This window comes from Melanostigma gelatinosum (assembly GCF_949748355.1).
Source record: "Melanostigma gelatinosum genome assembly, chromosome: 10".
NCBI classification, from domain to species: Eukaryota; Metazoa; Chordata; class Actinopteri; order Perciformes; family Zoarcidae; genus Melanostigma; species Melanostigma gelatinosum.
The window spans coordinates 21,124,558-21,146,545 of NC_136643.1; the positions used below are offsets into that span (position 1 = coordinate 21,124,558).

Sequence of the window (21,988 nt, forward strand, 5' to 3'; positions counted from 1 at the left end):
CATAATGTTTACTGTGCTGCAGTGTGAAGCACTCAATCACATCAACCAGGGCTATGTTGCTAATGTCAGATAGAAACAACCACAGGGGTGAGAACCAGGATATTCAAACAGATGAGCATTAACAGAAGCTGCATGCAGGAGGTAGCTTTTATATACCTCAACACACATCAAATAGTCACAATGTGTGTTTTGGTCCCAGCTATGAGTAACTATGGATGTCTGATCAAATTGAACATCCATGCTGTGTTTTGATACGTTCCCAATGCTGTTCAGTGCATATCAAAATGTGATGATCACAACACAAGCCAGGGTTTCCATCATCCACTAATATAAGCAGTGCTACATCCTCCAACAAGTCATCTTTCTATGGCTTGAAGAAGCAAGAGTAGGCCTACCTGAGATCATGGCTTCACTACAGGTGCCATTGACCAGTACCCTCCCCTCTGGACAGGTACATCTGGCACCAGTTGGGTTGAGCAGACACATGAAATCACAAGACATTCTTAGGCATGGATTTGACCCTGTGGAGAAATAAAACAAAAGAGCCAAGAATATAATCTCTCCGTCTGGCCTGAGATGGGAAAGAGAGGTTTGTTTGTGAAAAGCGTGTTTGCTCTGTCTCAGAGTAAATCTATTTATTTCAAGTGTTTTAATTCCAGTTTTAAAGAGTGTTATTTTCTCGAAGGCTAAAACATAATGAATAACATCTCACAGGCCTCCTCTCCATGCAGATTAAATAATCAACGATTGTGAAACGTGTTAAGAATTTCCCATTGATTTCCCATTGATTTCCCATTGTCTGATTGATTATCAGCACTCTGAAGTGCTCTTCCCGATGCCGCTTAGAAGCAATGTAAACATGTCATAGAAAAGTACTCAGAATTAATCAAAATTACACACACTTCCACAAAGGTGGGTTGTATTCCAATAATAGTATTACTCAGCAGGCGTAAGCTATGACAAATCACTACTTTACGATTAACGTTTGGATTTAAAGCGACATGAGACAGCTGTCCAAACTGCAGGTGCACTTCACAAAAAACTGCATTGACAAAACAGATTTAAAATGTATTTTAGATATATTCAGAGGTAAAGTTGTTTCGTGATGAAATGGTATAATTATGTCCCTGAGTAGTCATTGGTGCTTACACAGCATGTAGTATATTCTAAAGATAATCAGCGGTCAGATTTTAACGACGAGAGCCCAGAACAAATCTAAATGTTCGTGAGAGCTTTGCTAAAGAGATCAGGCCTCCATGTCATATCTTTTTGCAGGCTGTGCACATCTTCTGCCCACAGACTTCGCACTACTCGGCTGGCCTAATGAGTCTCTGGGGGTGGAAACAGCTGCCCTTTAAGTGAAAACCCGAACAAGACTGAGCTGTCTGATGTTCTATAACCATTAACACCAGAGATGTAACAAATAACTCAAGTGTGTCTGGTACATGAAGAAAGTGAGAGGACATGGTTGTTTTGATTAACTCAGTCTCAGGAAACAGATGTTTTTTTTAAAAGTCGCACACCTGAAACAGTAACACGCCTCAAAGAGAGCTTCAATCAACCTTAAGAGCCTGCGCTGTTTCTTTATGTAATATGTATCCAATAGGTATCATTTATCATTTCAATGTGGTATATTTCTATTCATTTAACAACACTAGTTAATTTCCCTTTTAATTATTCATTTTCATGACAATGCATTGATAATAACAGGAAGTTTTTTTTTTTGCACAGTAAACTGATTATTCATAACTAATCATGCACCTATAGAGCTTACCTCTGTGTACAAACATTATATAGTGGCTTGTCTTTGCGAGCTATACTTGGCATTTACTAAACTGCAGTTGTCTTTGAGTGTTTGATCAAGCTGAACTTGTTCCTCCTCACATTATCCATAACCACATGTGTTAATTACAAGACTAAGACTTCAAAGACACATTTAAAGAACCAGAGTTAAGTATTGGTTGACATTTCCATTTTTCCAATATCCTACATATTCATTTAGCTTTGTTTGTATGAAACTTAGGTCCAGACATCCACAGAAAGACACGCGAATGAGACGTCACTCAGTCATGACTTATTCACAAACCATATCCTGAAGTCGGCCCAGTGATTGTTTATGATGGCCTTCTAGAAACCCTCTCCACATACGTCTTGTACAAGTGCACTTTATTGGATGTACACAGCAATGTGAATGACTGTTAATACAATTATGAACCGTGGCTTTCTTTGGCTAATACTCTCCAGTTTGTTGGATGACAGGGAGCTTTATGAATATAAAATGAATACTTTTTACATAATACAAAAAAAAGAGAGACGAGCTTACCATCTTGCTGTTTGTATCGATGAGAGATCAAAGCATTGGTGGGCTTCTCCATCCCTACATTGAGAAATTCCACCGACTGTTTGCCGTGCTTGTGAATTTTGAAGACCTCATGTTTTAATCCAGTTCCGTAGATGTAGTCTTCAAATATATCAATTCTGTATGGTTGGGAAATCCCTGTAAATCCAGCAGAGAAAGCAGCTAACATCAAGAACACAGTTTTTTTTGGTTTTTTTTGCTGTGGCAGATACAAGAAAGCAAGAACATGCATGTGGGCAGATTGTTCTCAACGCTTTGATATCAAGCTCACCCACAAGCAGTCCTATTGTTGCAATTATTTCATGAAAGGTTGAGGAAACCAAAGTGCAGCAAGAATATTATGTGTTGAAAAGAAGAAGCTGTGCTTTGTCTTCCAGTTGTCTTTACCGTGTCTCTCACTGATTGTAACCAGAGGGTCCGAACCATCCAATCTCATGCTTCCTATCTGTGAGAGCTCAGGATCTGCCCAGAATAATCGCTGGTTGAAATAATCAATGGCCAGCCCTGTGGGAGGATGAAGGAAAGAAATGTATTTACCTGAAAAAAAATGACACTGTGCTCATCGTGGAGTCCCTCGAAGCAGGAGACCTTCAGGTCAAGATGTATGTATGTAGCCGATGGATAGGATGTGGAGACAGAGCTTTTCTTGTTTCTATCTCCCTCTGGCTGGTTTGCGTTCAACATTCATTTTGCTTGTGTCAAAATAGCATCGTTGTTCTGTCATCTCTGAATGCTCACATTACAATTTCAAATCAGAGAACCACTTTTACTTTCCTCCCAAAAGTCTGACTGCGTAATCGAGCACCTCGCTGGGACGTTTAAATAGGTTTGCGTTTTTCTTCAGATGATGAATTCCTCTTTCTGTGACCAAGACAGAGCCCGGGTCCCTTGAATTAAAGGAGGCCAAAGCAGCTCTTCAAAACTAGATCAGCACTAAGTGTCTCCCTGTAGACAAACCAACACATTCCGAGTTGCTGTAGAGTATCTTCTTATACATTTTAAAGCTGTGACTGCACTGGCTGAACAATATATATATATATACATGTATATATATATATACACATATATATATATATATATATATATATATATATATATATGTATCTACATCTAAAGCATCTACAGTAAGGTCACTTAATGAGACGTCCCCTAAAAGCAGGTTTCATCTTTCTTCTGCATTTCTTTAGTTGAAAGTGTGAATTTGCTCTCGTGGTTAAAGTATTAGCTAATGAGCCTGTCGGCCAAGTCAATATCTTACAGTGCATTGTATATTCAGTGGCTCGTTATGATGGAATAACGTCTCTTAAAATGACAAAGTATGAAAATGAGGACAGCTGATCAAACATACATGTGAATACATTGAGTTGAATGGTTATCAAAGCAGCATGTTCAAATGTAGCTGTCCGATGATGAAAGTATCCTGAGGTGTTCTGATGACCAGCAGCACTATCTAACAAGTGGGCATGTCCTGAACTTACACAAGGCATGAGGCATGAGGCGACTGTGGCTAAGTAGAGAGTAGAGTCGTCCTTCCATCACAGTGTGAATGAGTTAGTCTGACAGGCAGGTGGCACTTAGCCCATGCCATCAGTGTGTGAATGATGATAAGTAGGGTGAAAGTGCTCTGAGTGGTCAGAAAGACTAGAAAAGCACTTTACAAGTACAGTCCATTTACCATGTATGTGTGTGCACGTGCCTTCAATGACAACTCTCTTACCTGCCAATGGTTACACACTAGTCCACTGAGTTGAAAATGTTTTTACGAGAAAGAACGAGTATTCAGCCTCAAGGAACACACAACGACTGATGTTAATATGACTTTGTTTTCACGAAAACTCCACATGGTGCCTTAAAGACACCAAAGTAATGAAAGGAAAGAGATCTATAGCAATGTAAATGAATTATGGACAATAGAATATACCTACCGGTGGGTCTCCTGAGGTTTTTTTCCAAGAGCACTCTGCGCAAGGACCCATCCATGGCTGATTCCTCGATATGAGAGTGATCACCTATTACGCTCCAGTACATCATACTGCAACAGACACAAGACAAATGCTGTACCTCCCATTTGCACCATCTTCTTGTTAAAGATTTGCAGATAGCCTGCATAGAAATGTACCTTTTTTACCTCAAATAACATTCATATAGCCTGATAATGTCCAATTGTGTCGCTGCTATTGCCACACATTTGGTGTTTCTCAGCGCATATTCTACATGAATCCATCTTTATTTGCCAGGTAACAAAGTATTATACGATGACGCGGCAGATGAGAACATTCGCAAAGCCTCACGATTCATTGTGGGAGTGATGTATCAGCTGGGTGTGGCAGCCTTGTTATTGTTGGAGGGCACCTTTGATTGAGCTGCTGTGAATAACAGTAAGCGATGTAATAATAACTGATTATGCCACTTCCACCGCAGTGGAGTAATTAATGGAATGTTTACATTTCCAATGACCGTTAAGAAAAGGTTAATTGATGACATTTTCCAAGTAACTCCTTTCCTTATGTTTTGGAAATGTATCTAATAACAAGTGCACAGAAAAAGGACCATATCTTAATGTTTTTGTCAATCTTTGATTTAGCATCTCACTCACATCTCACTCACAATACAATGATTGTATTATGAGGCAACAGCGGGGGATGTTTGGCAAGACAAGTTGCCTAATTGTTGATTGGAGTGATAAACTCCATGGTAGGGAGGAAAAACTACATCCCAGATCTACTGTATCAGAATGCTTATAATAAAACCCCGCTGTGCACAACTTACCCTCTGGCTGGGTTCACAGCGATGGCGTATGGCTCTCCTGCTATGTCAGTAATCAAGCGGGTGCAATTTGGTCCCTTTAGTTGCCCCACATTGATGGAATATCGTAATTTAGTCCAGTGGGCTGTGTAATAGCTGAACCAGTGCATCCGAGAGTGATCGGTCCAATAGATGTTGCCTGTGATCCAGTCGGCAGCGATGTCTCTGGGTCGACGGAAGTCTGAACACTGCAACCAAGAATAACCGCAAATTCAGGTCCTCTATCCGACATACACATCCAGAGTTGTGTCGCAGAAAAGGCATAGCAGAAACACATTTTGTCGAGTGTAGTATCCACTATGTGAAACAACTTAACATGTTGTTGTATCACCTTTTAATGGATTTGTAGAAACAAGCATGCTCTTTGATTCACTCAACCCATACTTTCTCAACCTTTGAGTTGAGAGAATATGCAACAGACGCAAAAGATTTGCCGTGACGCTTGAAAAAACAAGGACACACATTAGATATACTTACAATGTTTCTGACATTTGTTTTAGTTTGACTTCTTTCTAGATTGTCTTTGTAAAAAATCCCACCGGGATTAAACTGGGTAGCCCAGATAAAGTTTTGGTGGTGAAACAGAACATCCATCCCAATAATGCGGGCATTGTCCTCGATGTGAGTGAGCAGTTTGTGTCCGTGGCTCTGGTTAAACGGATACACAAAACTTCGGATTTCAGTATCATTAGCAATGTAGAGCACTCGATCTTCTGGTCCTGCCCGGTGAGTTGTTAATATGTAAAAAAAGAAAAGAAAAGTAAATTGGTGAAATTCCATCTTGGGTATTAGACAACAGTACAAACACAGTGCATACAAATACAGCATATCATTTTACTCATTTTACAATGCGGTCATATCACCAAATTGGCATGTCTGCAGAGTACACTACAGGATATTTGATATTAAACTTCAGGATCATACCTTTTGCTATGCAGTTGCCATTGATATCCTTATAATTTCGGTCACATGTGCACTTAAAAGATCCTTTAGTGTTTGTGCAGTAATGAGGACATGTGTCGAACTGTAGGCATTCATTTATCTCTGGAGAAAAGAAAAGACTGATTTAATCAGGAACAGGTTGCTTTAGAAAACAATATACTTTTCATGATTGCTGAGACACTTTATACACATTGAGAGATGATGGGGAATACATGACAAATACTTTCCAGCCCAGAGGAGTCATATTATGTAACATGCATTCTTTTGTAGATTATCAACATTTAATGATATTTTTGACTGTAGCTTAATGCTATGGGGACTGTGGGTCTTTGTGTCCTGTGCTCTCCACGTAACGGGGAAGACTGACAGTTTATTGTCATTAAACTCGAGGCCCTTGTCCATTTTCACCATTTTCATTGCTGAGAAACTGGCATGTTTGTTCTTAGCAGATATATTTGACTTTTTAATATGAGAAGTCACTTATAATGAAACCTCAATATTTATTACATTATATAATGAATCCTGACAGTATTTGCAACTTAATTATCCCTGTATCTTAACCTGGCGGATCTAAAGAAAATAAATTGTTCACCCAACAGTTAAATGTTAGAATGGGGGAAAAAAAGGAATACAACTGATTGTACATTACCTTCACATTGGCCTGTCTGTTGGTTCCTCTGAAAGCCAGGCTTGCACTGGCATATAGCAGTAGCATTTGTTTGGCTGCAAATCGCATCCTCTCCACATGGATTTGTTTTCTTTTCACATACATCTCCACTGGAAGCTAGAAATAAAGACAGGACTTTGATTACACCGGTCCTCTGCTTCTTAGATACCTGCTGTGTGTTTCTTTTGATGTGCAGAAGCAGAGAGGGCAGCATCTTCTTTCATATAGTACACAGCACACGTCAAACGCGGGCAAACAATATATTACCATAACTAACAAAATAGCACATCTAAAATGAGATTGCTATACTTCTTGATGACATCATTGGTGACATTTGGAACTTTCATCTCTTCCGAAACGCTCCTTTGATCTGTTTGCTCGAGTCAGCTGGTGCCGCTGTACTTACAGGCCTTGCAGTCTTGCTCGTCCGATCCGCCATCGCCGCAGTCACTGAAGAGGTCGCACTGCAGCTGGACTGGGATGCAGCGTTGGTTACTGCAGGTGAACTCGGTCTTCCCACAGGGCCGAGGTCTTCCGGCCATCACCTCCGCTTCAGTACGCACAGTTTCGGTTGAGAAGACAACAACAACAAAAACTCAAAACCTAACTCGTGCGGCACCAAATATTCAAAGGTAAAAATCACAGAGACAGCTGTTGAATGTTGAATTACTTTGCACATTTTGTTTCTGATCATTCGTTTACTTGAATTAACGGTAGTTTTCCTCTATCCTAGCGAAATATACCAAAGAAGAAGGAGAGTTTGAAGGAAGTGAAAGAAGAAAATGCGGCGACACAGAGGTGGATGGAGGGAACAGTGGGATTAAGGTGAGATTGAACGGATGGATGGAGGGACGAAGAACACAATGGTGAGAGGTAATGGAGTGAGGTAAGAGATGGATGGATGCATCAATGGAATCAGAGAGGAAGATGAATTGAGGGTCGGCAGCTGTTATTCCGTCGGGCATACCGGAGAAGATAAAAAGACATTTTCAACATAAAATCCCACCCAAATAAAAGAAAACAATGTTAACTACACCAAACGTTTTACAAGGCAGCCTGTGAGGTGATCATTTGGTATGAAAATAAATGTTAAATCCGAAATCTTTTCCATAATTTCCAACTGTGCTGGATTGTATAATTGCATGACTTTCAAATAGATGGTAAACACAGTTCATTCAGTACTAGGTTCAAGTCAGTTCAAGGCCAAGAATCCTCTTATGCATTAGAAAGCAGGCCTAACCTTTGACCCCATTTAACATGTTGTTAACGGCTGGGCTTGCTCACATTTATCGACGTGGTCAGAGTTTCATATTATACACCAAAGGGTCATAAGTAAGAAGGTCATACGATAAATGTGAGTGATAAACAAGTAAACAAAGCTTCTTTTCAGGGTTCATGAGCTAAAAACAGTTGGGAGCCTCTGATTTGGAGTTCACTATTAAGGTTTGTATGTCATTTCCTGTCTCCATTAAAAAACCGTGGTCATAGGTTGCCAAGTTCTGTCCCAGTTCATATTTTAAGCTGTTCTCTTTGCACCGCTGTGGGTCAAGCACAAGTGCATCAGGGGAGCATGGTTATCAAATAAAACAAAAAGACAATAACTTTAATTGTATTTTCACGTAAAAGCTTTTAAATCACATCTCTGTTGGTGCATTTTGTGCTCACCACACTCGTCTTCATCCGAGTTGTCACCACAGTCATCGACTTTGTTGCAGACTTGGTCTGTACGCAGACACACATGATCATTTCTGCAACGGAATGGCCTTGTAGGAGGGCAGGGAAGCTTTGCTGGAGATGATAAAAAGACACAAAAAGTTAGTAGATATGTCTTTAAAAAATAGTAGTGGTTTATAAAAACAGTTTTCAAAGGAAAGCATTGAGAGTGACACTTTCAACCCACCACACATGTCTAAGTCTTCATCGGAGTTATCTCCACAGTCGTCCTTGCCGTCACACACCCACGTGTGGAGTTTGCATAAGGTGTTGTTGCAAATGAACTCATCAGCCCGGCAGAAGAAAGCACCTGCAATTACAGAAATACGTCTTTCAACACTCTACCTTGGGTAGAAAAGTGCATTCAGGGAGTGTAGAAGATATGACTCAGAAATTGTCTCAGACAAGATTGAATGAAATATCATTTAACATAATGATCCAGAGAGCCCTGAATCATTTTGCCTCACGCATGGAAATCGATTAAACTCATCTCAAATCTTTCATTCTCATTGTATTTAAAATCCCTACCACTGCCACATGCTCTCTGAAAAATATCAGTCGTCAAAAACATAACACAACACACAAACACACTCATACCGACCCTGGCTGCAGTTTTCCTCATCACTGTGGTCCATGCAGTCCAACACGTCATCGCAGCGCCAGCGCCGAGGGATGCAGTGGGCACGATTGAGGCAGAGAAACTCATCTTCTCTGCACTCCTTTACACAGCCAGTCTGTCAGCAGAGGAACACAGTACATCACCACAAATGTCCATTCTAGTAATGTTGTCAGCTGCAATCAGAAGACACCAAAACAACTCGTCTTTTTTTCTTTTTTTTAAATCTTGTGAAGCGGCACTGACCTCATCTGATCCATCCAGACAGTTGTCGTGTCCATCACACCGCAGGCTGGCTGACACGCACCCTCCGCTGGCACACACGTACTCATTCACCGAACATGAAGGGGCCACTGGAGGACGGCAAAGCATAATGGATTTATGCTGATGAAATGATGTATACTTTCTGTTAAATTCACATTCTAACATCGATTAGAAAACGTTTTTAATATTTGTCACGATTGACGTTGACAAGAGAACCTCTTCCTTCACCCATAACGGAAAAAAACAATATGACTGATTGTATGATATAAAAATATCTATATATGCCAGAAAACGCAATGTTTAGAAACAGGCAATGTACAAGTACAAGTCAGTACACCATAGACAATCCCTTTAAAAAAAACTAGAGGACGTTCGTTTTGCACCTGTCTCCTGGCAGTTTTTCTCATCTTCCCCCATCTTGCAGTCTTCTTGGCCATCACACAGCCACTTCAATGAGATGCAGAGGTTGTTGTGACACTGAAACTGGTCATCCGCACAGCGTGCCTCACAGCCTTTCTGTGAACGCACACAGTAAAGAAATACCGTAACTATAAGGTGGATAATCCCCGTTATGATGAGGTTGTCATTCACTGCTCGTTCTTTGTTTTTCGAAGAAAGCACTTTATGTCTGGGAAATATCACTGAAGGCACCACTGATGACGCAACTGTTCTTTCCACAAGGCAGGGTTCACTGTTCATTGTCTGATGCTGTGCAAATGTTGAACAGAGCAATACGCTAACAAGAATAATGAATAGTAATAATAAACCTTTGTCCTTGAATTATGCATTGCACTGCATCATTACCACTGATTGAGTATTTGTTGAATGAATCCTGCAAAAAAACCATACAATGCATTGATAAAGGCACATTTAAGGCAATTTCTTCACATATTACGAGAGCGTAAAATCACAATGGCAATTTGAAGGTTGGTAAATGAAGATATTCCAGCATATTCATGAACTAAACGAGCACTCTTTGTTTTGCTGAAAGGTTTGGGGGATTAGCATTTTCAGAAGCAAAGAAACACAAGGTATTTCACGCAGTAATGTACTTGAAGGGACAATAACTCACACACAATCGAAGGGATATTTTCTTCCCAGCATTGTTGGAATATAGCGACCGTGACGAGGAGATTTGGATCAACACAATGATATGTGTCGGGAATGGGATTATTGTCTTTGCAGGAGGCAATATGCTTGTCCAATTTAAGCTCCCTTTCCGATTGGGATGTTTAGTCTGTGCTTGGGCTGCGAGCTCAGATACTAGCACACATTTTCAAGCGACCAATTAAAGACTACACCACAGTATTGACAGATAAATACTGTTATTTTGTTGGTTACATATATATACATATAATAGTCCATAACAGAATGGTTAACACATGTTTAAAGTGCTTGGAATGATTCCTATTCACGTTGTTTGAAAGAAAAAGACAACATGTCCAAAATGCTCATGGTTGATTTCAAAGATTTCATCTTTTCGATCTATTTTCAAGTGTGCAGTGACTTATTCTTAATATAGCGTCTTGCTAATGTCTGTGCCTGATGTGGGTTTACCTTCCTCTTTGATTGATAAGTAAGTGGTACACATATACAAACACTGGCCTCATCTGAATTATCCAGGCAGTCGTAGTCTCCATCACAGCGGAATCGGGAGGAGATGCAGTCTCCGTTAGCGCAGGCAAAGTCCTTGTGGTTGCAGGTGACTGGCTCTACGTTGAGAAAAACAGACGCAACATCTTGCCAGACTGTTTCATCTTTCAGCGGTATACATAACAAACGTACATCCCCTGATGCAGTGGTTGGCAAAACCAATCATTTTAGCGAATTAGGAGTAATTTTGTATTAGAAGTGAAGAAACTGGCAAAGCTGATCAAGATGTAAATACATTGATTGCGGCTCTCACAATGGAGGGGGGGGGGGCGACATACTTCCTGAAGCCAAAAAGCTTGTATCTGCCATTAATGCAAGTCTGTCCCCGAGGACAATATTAGGACGCAGCTAAACAGCTGCATCAGATCCAATGTCTGGGCCCTCCCCTTGTTATCATGGACTGTTAGCTCACGCAGTGTGTGTGTTATGAGTTGTGCTGCAAAAATAAATTCCCAGCAGGCGTTGCAGCAAAATCGGATTTGCTGTCTGCTGGACCACTTGCTTAATTATTTGCCGTCCAACACTTGACTGGCTTTTATTTGCATCTCAAGTGACATTAACACACACACACACACACACACACACACACAAATGCAACAGGGACTTGATTGCACATAAGATATGCAATTTAACAAGGTGGGTTACCAGTGTCATTTCATGAGTAAATACAAGTTTACTTCTAAAAGTGGTGATGAACATCCAAACGAAGGGGAATATTAGTTTGGAACATTGCAGAGAATAGGTGATATCAAGAGCTCAGGAGTCTGAGCCTCACATTATTCTCAGAGAAACAGCACAGATAATAAAAGAATGCTTGAAAGAAAGAGTTGAGCCCGGCTGAGTCGATAGTGGGAAGAGTCACCCAAGGTGTATAGATACAAGGGTGTGTGTGTGTGTGTGTGTGTGTGTGTGTGCGTGTGTGTGTGTGTGTGTGAAAGAGAGAGAGAGAGGTGGTGTGATAGTGGGAGGGGCACTCGGGTGTCTTCGGAGAAGTCCGATTCTTCGCTGCCTAAGTGCGTGTAAAAACGTCAACAGTGTATATAAGCGAACAAACTGAGCTGCCAGAAAGTGAGGAGTCAGGTACTCACTGCAGTGCTCCTCGTCTGAGTTGTCTCCACAGTCATTCTGGCTGTCACACCTCCAGTGGTCTGGGATGCAGTTGTTATTCTCGCAGCGGAATTCATGAGGTCCACAGGTCTTTTCATCTTTTTCATCAGGAGCAAACAAACACGAAGATGAAAATGGCTTCAAAGAGCATGAATATTAATCGTGTGGTAGCTATCATATTTTCTACGTGTAGTAATCAACGTTTCCTCAGGGTTTCCCTAAGCAAGTCTGACACCGAGTTCAAAACACAGTCTGCACCCCTGGAGGCGAACACGCCGTAAGATGAAATACCTGACTGTGCTAACAAACATCCTCAACAGAATTTGAGACGGGAAGTTGGCAAAATTGAACTTTCTTCCGGAAAACATCCAAGAGAATTACAGAACACAACAAAAGCTGAAGCATTTGATTCTGGCTCAGTTATCCGCACCCAAACTGTGTTTCTGATTTAGTGTCCTGTCAGTGCCAACAAGCACCAGTGCATATGATAGTGATGTGTTGACAGCAGCTGGGATGAAATGTCTGGCTATCAGCGTGTCACTTCTTTGTCTTTAAAGTTACTGATTTTTTAGGAAGAATTATTTAAAATGCCCAAAGTGACACTGATATTCGCAGATTTCTTCTTGGGATGCTCATACAACTTTTTAATACAAAAAAAACTAAAAATTATGAGTGAAACAAGACTGAATCATCTTATGCACAAGGTGTGAAAATAGTGGACACCTTTAACAAATAAGCTGAAAGTAAATTGGTAACGACTTAATGCTTCCGACTTAAAATACCGAGCCTGATAATCAGACTGAAGATCTCGATAGAGGTCTGGATCCAGGCTACAAAATGTCAATGACACAATTCAGAGTCAGCTATGGTCCTGAAGTATTGCAGTATTAAATGGGACATTCCAGTGTCAACAACATTAATGGGCAGAATTATCCAACATATTTGCATTTATTTCACAGAGAACAGATGCTTTGATATTTGCTCCAGCAACAATTCCTCAGAATTGGGTTTTCAAAGTCAAACTGAGAGCTTCCTTTTAAAAAGTCATTTGAGTGCAGACATCATCAGGGATACTGGCCAAGGTAACGCTGTCATCAGTTAGGGAAGAGATGCGTCAAAAGAGAAGCCTGGATCTCTTTCCAACATGACAGCAGGAGGAGAGAATCGGGAGGGAAACAGAGGACACAAGGCAGCAATTCATTAGGAAGCAGCTCAGTCAGTCACTAACAGCTTATAAAAGACGTGACGCTGGAAACAAATGAAACAATATTTCCCCTCTAAGTCAGAGCTCATTACGGCGCTAACAAGCAAAACTTCCTTAAACAGTCTGAGGTAATGCAAATTAAAAAAATAAGATGGCAATAGAGCGGCACCGTCTCCTTTGAGTGATCTTAAGTGATGAGAACTTTATAGGTGATGAAAAACCCGATGACACAAACTGCAGCTAATGCAGTTTGAGGGGCTGAAGTCAAACATCAGTAAACTACACGAAAGCAGCAGCAAAACCTCCACATGACACCAACCTAACATCACAACGGCATCTATTGAGAGGAGCTGTGACTTATCAAACATTGAAGCATGAATATTCTGTTAATAACACTCAAATTGAGATGTTGTACAACGACACATATGCTGATAGGACTACTAGTAATCGTTCTTATTCTTCAGATGTCACACCTATAAATAGAAACCAGCTGGCCCACGCACACCGGGGGATGATCTGTCCCCTGCCTATGCAGGCATACATTGTGAAAAAAGTCCCATCGTGTACCTAGACTTTACTATTAAGAAAGTGCATGTTCAAAATATCATACTGTGCATGATGACCGACTTCATGACTGGAGATACTATGTATTCGATCTCTTTGACAGGAACATTTTTAAATTCTGTGCGGTAAAACTTTGCATTCTTGTCCTGAATCGAAGAACTCTGGCTCTCCGCAAAGGCATGTCAAGCAGATATCACCCAGGTGCATAGTGCTGGAAACGTTCCCAAGGTGCCCTACCTTAGTAATAATGGCTTTTGTGTGTCTGAGGTCAGCATTTGAGACTGACAGCTGCTAAAAACGCCAGGCAAACGGAGATCATAATGTCGAGCTCTGACTGATGAAAGGCACAGGCTGTCCTTCAGGGCATTCTCCCTCAGCACATCATCAGACAGGCGGTGAGAACACATCGAAGTACCAGAGTGAAGCCACGTGTAAAATGAATTCAGATTGAAATCAGAGTATTCTCCCCTTTAACTGAAAAACAAGGGAAGTGGTGTGATTTATGGCGAAGTGGGTTTCAACAACTTACCGCAATTAGCCTCGTCTGACCCGTCTGCGCAGTCGGGGTCCTCATCACAAACCCAGAGTTTGGAGATGCAGTGCATGGAGGCCTTGCACTGGAACTGGTCTGGCGAGCAGGTGCTTTCAGCTGTAGGCAGAGAGACAGGCAGCGTGTTTAGGGATGGGAGAAATGACCCGAGTGATCCCAGTGTTCATAAAAACTACAGCGATATAAGAACCAGTGAGGCAGCCACTCATTTCTCCAAAAAAGCCTCGCATACCTTCACAGCACGTTATTATAGTAAGTAGCTGCTTGTTATAAAACCTCACATTGTTTCAGATAGCATTGTAATTTCAGTGGTGCAGTGCTCATTACAAAAGTGCATTCAAAACCACATCCAATCATTGTGGAAGTCTAAGGGTGAAGTGATTAGCTTCACTTTAATTAAAGACATCTTTTTCTAAGGCTCTTTCTCCTCCTTACTTTCTTGCATTCTCCCCCCCCCCACACACTCTGATCCCTCTTGCAATCACATGCAAGACAAATGCAGCAGCCTAAAAGACTGGGTGTGATATGGGGTGTGATATTCTCGTGAGTTACATCACGGCAAAGATAATCTGTTCTTATCCTCTGTGCGATTAATATCTAATCCCTTTTCACAGAAACAAGGGCTTCCTTTGGAATTCTCGACATTGCTACGTAATGTTAATGTCGCCATATAGTCTGTCCGAACACATTAATAAATGAAATATGTCAAAAAAAAAGACAATTCAGGTAATTTATCTGAATCCACTAGATTAGATCTTGACTTTTATTTTGTTATTTATCTGCAATGTCGGGGCAGACTGATCAAACGGAGGATACATTCATTAACTAACGGGGGTAACAGCTCAGTAAAGCCATTTTTAAGACAATGAATCCTTAAAGTATGAATGCAGTGCCTTACGGCAGTCTGTCTCGTCCTCTCCGTCTCCACAGTCGTCCTGACCGTTGCAGCGCAGGTTAAGAGGGATGCATTTCTGTTTCCTGGTGCACTTGAACTGGCCTGACAGACAGATGTACGTCTCTGAAAGAGAAAAAAAGGGGCAGGAGCAGCGGGAGGATGCATCAATAAGAGGTGTTAGGAGTCCAAACAAAGCTAAGCAGCTAAACTATTATTACTGACTAAGAGTCAACCTATAACAGAGCCGGTTTATGAAAACTCTTACATTTACTGTTTAAGGTTTTGTAAACACACAGTGTCTGCTAATGCAGCATTTCACCTTTGCTGTTTGTATTGAGTGAATGGAAGTAAATGAAAATGAATGACAAAAAATGATCTCGATTCACTTTCTGGTGTTCAACAAATGAATTCAGTTAAAATCATCCTCTTAGATGTTCCATCCTTACCACAGTTAGCTTCGTCTGAGTTGTCGCCACAGTCGTTCTCGCCATCACAGATGAAAGGAGGAAGAGCACAGAGGCCAGTACCGCACTGAAAACGCCCAGGTTGACATTTGAATTCAGCTGTTGGGAAAAACAAATCATAACTATATATATATATATCAGGGTTTATGCTCTGAAGGTTCAATCAGAGATCATATACATCGTTACTGAGCATTGTGTAAATGCTGTTAAATGCTAAATATATAAAACAACAATGACAACAAACGGACATTTGATTGAAAGTAGAAAAGACTCGATTCAATTTTAACATCCCTCAAAAATAGGAGTTGACAAGTTCTGGTTCACAGTAGTACTATCTTAAAGCCAGCCTTTGAATAACATCGCACTCACGGCAGTCAGTAGGTTCATCTGATCCATCCCCACAGTCGTCCACCGTGTCACACTTCCACCAGAAAGGGATGCACTCATCTGTCCCGCAGCGAAACTATTAGTGACCCAGACAAATATTCAAAAAAAAAACCTGAATTTGGAGCCAACATTAATATTTGACTCTCCTTTTAAGGTCAACTTTCTTCAAAGCCAAAGTCAAAATCAATACACGACCATTTCCGAGGACCTACCGCACATGCCAGAAGAGGAAAAGCATGTGAGAGTAAAGCAATTTGCCCTTCGGGGGAAAAGTACTGGTCAGAATATAGCAGCATCACTGTGGTACAACTAAACTTAGAAGTGGGAGGAGAGATGGCTGACCTGACTAGAAGTGCAGTTGGAGAGGCAGGTCTTATTGTCAGCAGCCAAGTAAAAGTTAGTCGGACAGGCACATTTGTGTTCTCCGCCGGGGGACAGAAGACACAAGTGGCTGCATCCTCCGTTTGCAATCTGACACTGGTGCTTGGGTACTGTACAGAAGGACAGAAGTACGTAGCTGAGTTCAGACTGTGAAACACAAATCATTTCCTTCACAAACTACAACAACTGCTCGGCATGAGAGGATCGAATGAACATGGGTGCCAGATGGACTTCAGACCTTCAGGCTGGCGCAGGGAGTGGTAGACCTTGATGGATTTGATGGCTTGCCAGGAGTTGAGGATCTCCAGCCCTTGAGCGCCAGTCGTCTTATGAGCACGTCGTAGTGATTTGGACTTCCCATCCGTCCAATAGACAAAGTCCTCAAACAAAGTCAGAGCCATTACCCCTTGGATGTGATCATTAGATACTAGAAAGGGGAAAAAATGGCTGTGGTAAGCTTCAATTAAATGCTAATTATACCCCTATACCATATTTACCGTCTTAAACAACAGTAATATTGACACTGCCATTCATCCTTTAAGTCTAACTATGCGTGTTTAACATCGACAACACAATTTAAAAGTCAGATTTAGAGCAGAGTTTAGAGTTGTGCTAAGCTAACCAGCTGCTGGCTCCAACTTCTCACAAAACAGATATGGGCTGGTAATCAAAGTGTATTTCCCCGAAAATGTCAAACTCATCTTTTAACACGGACAACACCTTAGTCCCACCTTTGCGTCTTTGGCTGCCATCCATGTTGGCAAGCAGGATGTGGTTGTCGTCTGCCCAGTAGAGCCTCTTGTTGGTGTAATCGATAGTGAGAGCAGTGGGGCTATAGATGTCTTTGTCAATGATAACCGTTTGCCCTCGGCCATCCATGCCAATGCGCCCAATGTGAGGTGGTTCACAGCAGTCGACCCAGAACACGTACCTAGTCAGAAGTACAGCACAGTTCAAAGAGCGATATACTTCAGCAGGCAAACGTGATGGGAATAAAGAATCAGCACCGACACAAAATGAAACTCCTCTAATGAGAGCTGGATCTAACGGCTTCCAGGTTAATAATCTGAAAGGAGCAACTCCATCCCTGCTCTCCCTTAAGCTGTGAAATCAATCCTTATTAAGAAAACACTCAAGCATCATGGTGAGCTTTACAGTAATGATAACAGACTTACCCTGTCTGGGGGTCCAGAGCTAGATCTGTGGGGTTCTTGAGGCTAGAACTGATCAGGGCGGTGGGGTAGAGGCCGTTGGCTTTGGACACTTCCAATGTTTTCTTTTCCGCATCACACCAGTACAGATTTTTTCCGATCCAATCCACTGCTAAGGCGCTGGGCACTGCTGTCTTGTGGACTATCTAGTGATGCAGGGAGAAGAAGATCAGTGAAGCTGTGTCAATTGCTCTAAATTCTTTCATGGATGAACGTAAAGAACTGTTTAAAAATAATCTGATATAAATAACAAATACAAAGAAATATTGTCAAAAGTGTCTCTTATTAGTTTGCTACTGTCAAACATAAGAGCATGTGCAAAGAAAAGGTCTTACTCTGTCAGGTAGGAGCAAATATATTTCAAGGAATCAAAATCACTTTTCGTTCAACAAACAACAATCTATGGCCTCAGTGAGACATTATTTTATCCTCCATCAAAACAAATACAATCTAATTTTTCAAATCGCCTTCAGTTATCAAGCTCCTCTTCTGTGGAACCAGCTTCCCGTTTCAGTCCGGGGGGCAGACACACTCACCACATTTAAGAGTAGGCTTAAGACTTCCCTCTTTGACAGTGCTTATAGTTAGGGCTGGCTCTGGCTTGCCTTGGACCGGCCCATGGACAAACTGGTATAAGCAAAAACTACAGGGGGACTTCCTACACTGAGCACCTCTCTCCTCCTCTTCTTCACCTCCGTCTGTATGCATTGATGTCCCATTAATGCTCATTACTAACTTTACTTCTTCCCCGGAGTATTTGTGCTTTCTCGCCTCACAGGATGACCGCAGTTTTATCTGGACACTGGTTCTTCAACCAGCCATGGCCCTGCTGACACCTACTACGATCTTCATTGTTAACATTATTAATGCTATTACCGATACCATTAATGCACAGTACTGATTTTGTCTCTTCCCCGGAGTCCTTGTGCTTCCTCTCCTCACAGGTTTCCATGGAGCATGGTTTCATCTGGACCCTGGTCCTTCCTCCTACCATGGCCCTGCTGACTCCAACTGCTAATATCACTTTTATTATTACTCACATTACTATTTCATATTACCGAATAATGCACATTATTGACCTGCTTCTTCACCAGAGTCTCTGTGCTTTCTCGCCTCACAGGTTCCTGTGTATCCGGGTTTACCTGGACCAGGTCTTGCCTCCTGTCGTGGTTGTGTCATACATTGAATGTGCTGTAATTACATTGAATGTGTTGTAATTCACTATCCTGTTCTACACATGACATCATTGCACGTCTGTCCATCCTGGGAGAGGGATCCCTCCTCTATTGCTCTCCCACAGGTTTCTTCCTCTTTCCTCCCCGTTAAAGGTTTTTTTTGGGGGAGTTGTTCCTGTTCTGATGTGAGGGTTCCGGGACAAGAGGATGTCAAATGTGTACATATTGTAAAGCCCTCTGAGGCAAATTTGTAATTTGTGATTTTGGGCTGTACAAAAATTAATTGAATTGAATTGAATTACAGATGTGCAGAGACTTGGCAAATGAGTCTGCTGATGTCTGAAAAAGCAACATGACACGAGGACAGGGCTGCTGGTGGTTGCATCATGGGTAAACACACTCTGTAGCCTGTGTGCAATACCCACCTCATCTAAAATATTGGACGGAATGAATAAAATTCAGAGGAAGAAAATGAAACCACAGTAAATAATGTGTTGTGTGTTGGATGGATATTTATTTACGCTTTAGAATGTATCCGCTGTGAAACAATCAGAAAGTAACTTTTTATTCTCTCATTCACAGCACCGCCGTGCAGTGTCTCTCTCTTTTAGTGCTCGCCCTCTCATCTCATCTCGCTCACAATCTCCAATTTTCTCTCCGTCTTTTTGTAAATGAGTCGGGAAGCGATATCAAAGCCTGACTTTACTTTTTATCAAACAAGGAGAAATACTCTCCCGTCATCCTGAAATGGTCCTAAATTGATGTTGCAGTAAATTGTTTTAGGAATGAAGGGCTACACATGCTGAAGCAGAAACAAAACTGCGTCGGTGATCCCAATAACCCCCACCCTGAAACTTTCTGTACTTTCAGAAAGTACTTTCCCATAAGGCAATTTTTTTGTCCCCGGAAAATGTCCCCGGATCTCAATTTAGATCCTGGACCCTGCGGTCAAAAGGCAATGACTTCCTCAAAAGGTTGCTCGTCGCTGGTGAAAGGGGCTGTGCAGAACGCTGAGTCAGATGTGATTACATATATGTCATTCATTTGATATGTGTACGATTAGGATATGTGCTTCTTGCACTTACACTTACTACTTAGTCATATTTAGGTATGTTTATGTGTGCACAGTATTTTTCACATATTCACATTTCACATATTGAATTAACTGACAGCTCATAGAGTTTTGCTGAACGTTAAAAATGTCCTGGCATCTTTATTGAGGTCAGGATTCCTGTGATTTCACTTGGACTCAATGTGAAAGAATGAATGTCGGGTGTTAAGAAAGAAGTATGTGCAGTGTTTTGCCAAATCGAGCAGTTATGTCTGAACACTTAACCAATTCATTAGGGTTTCCAATGTTGTTTGACCCACGCATAATTATGCACAACAAATTTCTCATAATAGAGACTAAAGACAAGAGGGCACAAATCATTCCTGCTGCTGTAGCTACAGTGGCAACGTTAGTAAGAATATAATTCATCTCACTCAGTACAAACTCATAATCACACAACAAAACGTATTTTAATTTGCATTCATAGCTGTGGTAGCTGCTAATATAAATACAGTGAAACGCTTCAGTCGATGTGCATGAAACCCTTTTGTGTGTGATTTTGAAGAGGCCTGTGCACTAACTAACTCAATACCCCTAAACCAGTCCGGGATTTGAGTCGTTGTTTCGAATAAACAGTCATTGTGCCAGCTGGCAGATACAGCCAATGCCTTTAAACCCCCCCCCCCCCTTTACAAAAATATGAAATGAAAATGCCAGCCATGCAATCTGTCATTAAGGAACAGGATGTGCTTTGAGGCCTTTTCTGTCACCGTTTGCAAGAAAATATATAAGTATCACTCCTTGTGTAGTATTTGACATCACAACTGGCTCCTCGGGGCAAAGAGGAGTTGATACTCATCACATAAAGTCCTTCTGGTTGACTCTATTCATAATACCTCACGGTTGATCAAAAGGATTGCTTCATGTTGCACTGAAGGTTAACTTGTGAGGAATGTCAGCATTTAGATGAAGCTCATCAAAACACAATGAATTCAGAGAAGAGTTACGTTAGATCTATGCAGTCACTGAGAGCGGTCTCACAAACCTTTTGTCCTTTCAGTCATTTAAAGTCGAACGTGTTCTTCAGAAGACTCATCATCACTCATTTTCTCCATTATTTGATCAGTCTAAAGTGTTTCGCAAGTGTTTTTTGTCACTATAGCAACATGTTTTAACAATGACAGCATCTCACTTTATGGGATAAAAGTATAAAACAAATCATTAATGTTACACTGGTTGTTTTCTTTCAGCTATAAAATGCTAAATACCTGCTGGGACATCACTGATTGCGTAGCTTGAAGAAAACAGCAAAATCCTTGAACGTTTCAACCCACATAGGACGGTGCAGCAGAAGTGCACTCTTAAGAAATGTTGAGATGAACAAAATAAATTATACAATTAAACTACCTCGTATTGATTAAACCACATAATTCAATTAATCTCTGCCTTGGTCAGATGAAACTCCCATCTTGGCAGAGAAAATCAAATCCTCAGAAATCCTCTCTGCCCACCGATCTTTTCTTCTTCATATGGCAAGCGTACACCAGTAGCACAGGATATCAGTGGCTCTTTTAATTAACCCAACGACAAAAGCTCCTCGATCTGTGTGTCAGACAGTTTCTCCTCTTGCTAAGCTGTGGCAGTGGCTCAAACAGACACTTTGGTAGTAATTGAGCTGAATAATACCCCCACACACACCAATGTTAATGAGTTGGGGATGGGCGACCCAGCAGGTGTCCCCAGTGTCTGGGCTTCCATCCCACGACCCCGATGCACCTTTGGTGATAACACCAGACAGTACCACTGTGTCATCAGGCTGATTACATTAATCTGAAAGCCACTGATGTTATTCCTATTATTACAAACACACATTCATTGTTGTGAAGATAACAGGCCGTTGGCTGCCGACAGAACAAATCCAGCTGAAAACCCACCTTTTCAGGCTGGCGTTTGAGTAAAAACCCATGTCCTAGACCTGCT

The 21,988-nt window shown here is 41.3% G+C and overlaps 1 protein-coding gene across 1 annotated transcript in view; it reads right to left on the bottom strand.

The window, feature by feature from the left end:
• lrp1bb (low density lipoprotein receptor-related protein 1Bb) overlaps positions 1-21,988 on the bottom strand; it is a gene marked incomplete at its 5' end in the record, with an annotated part of 216,928 nt that overhangs the window by 15,094 nt on the left and 179,846 nt on the right. The window contains 24 exons of the mRNA XM_079277460.1: positions 396-521; positions 2,324-2,497; positions 2,747-2,863; positions 4,285-4,391; positions 5,129-5,352; positions 5,642-5,883; positions 6,089-6,208; positions 6,756-6,890; positions 7,180-7,323; positions 8,439-8,561; positions 8,674-8,796; positions 9,088-9,220; positions 9,349-9,455; positions 9,750-9,882; positions 10,972-11,078; positions 12,108-12,224; positions 14,424-14,543; positions 15,343-15,462; positions 15,786-15,902; positions 16,173-16,266; positions 16,533-16,681; positions 16,810-16,998; positions 17,303-17,502; positions 17,747-17,928. Coding sequence (XP_079133586.1) covers positions 396-521; positions 2,324-2,497; positions 2,747-2,863; positions 4,285-4,391; positions 5,129-5,352; positions 5,642-5,883; positions 6,089-6,208; positions 6,756-6,890; positions 7,180-7,323; positions 8,439-8,561; positions 8,674-8,796; positions 9,088-9,220; positions 9,349-9,455; positions 9,750-9,882; positions 10,972-11,078; positions 12,108-12,224; positions 14,424-14,543; positions 15,343-15,462; positions 15,786-15,902; positions 16,173-16,266; positions 16,533-16,681; positions 16,810-16,998; positions 17,303-17,502; positions 17,747-17,928 — 3,403 coding nt within the window. The remainder of the gene's footprint in view (positions 1-395; positions 522-2,323; positions 2,498-2,746; positions 2,864-4,284; positions 4,392-5,128; positions 5,353-5,641; positions 5,884-6,088; positions 6,209-6,755; positions 6,891-7,179; positions 7,324-8,438; positions 8,562-8,673; positions 8,797-9,087; positions 9,221-9,348; positions 9,456-9,749; positions 9,883-10,971; positions 11,079-12,107; positions 12,225-14,423; positions 14,544-15,342; positions 15,463-15,785; positions 15,903-16,172; positions 16,267-16,532; positions 16,682-16,809; positions 16,999-17,302; positions 17,503-17,746; positions 17,929-21,988) is intronic.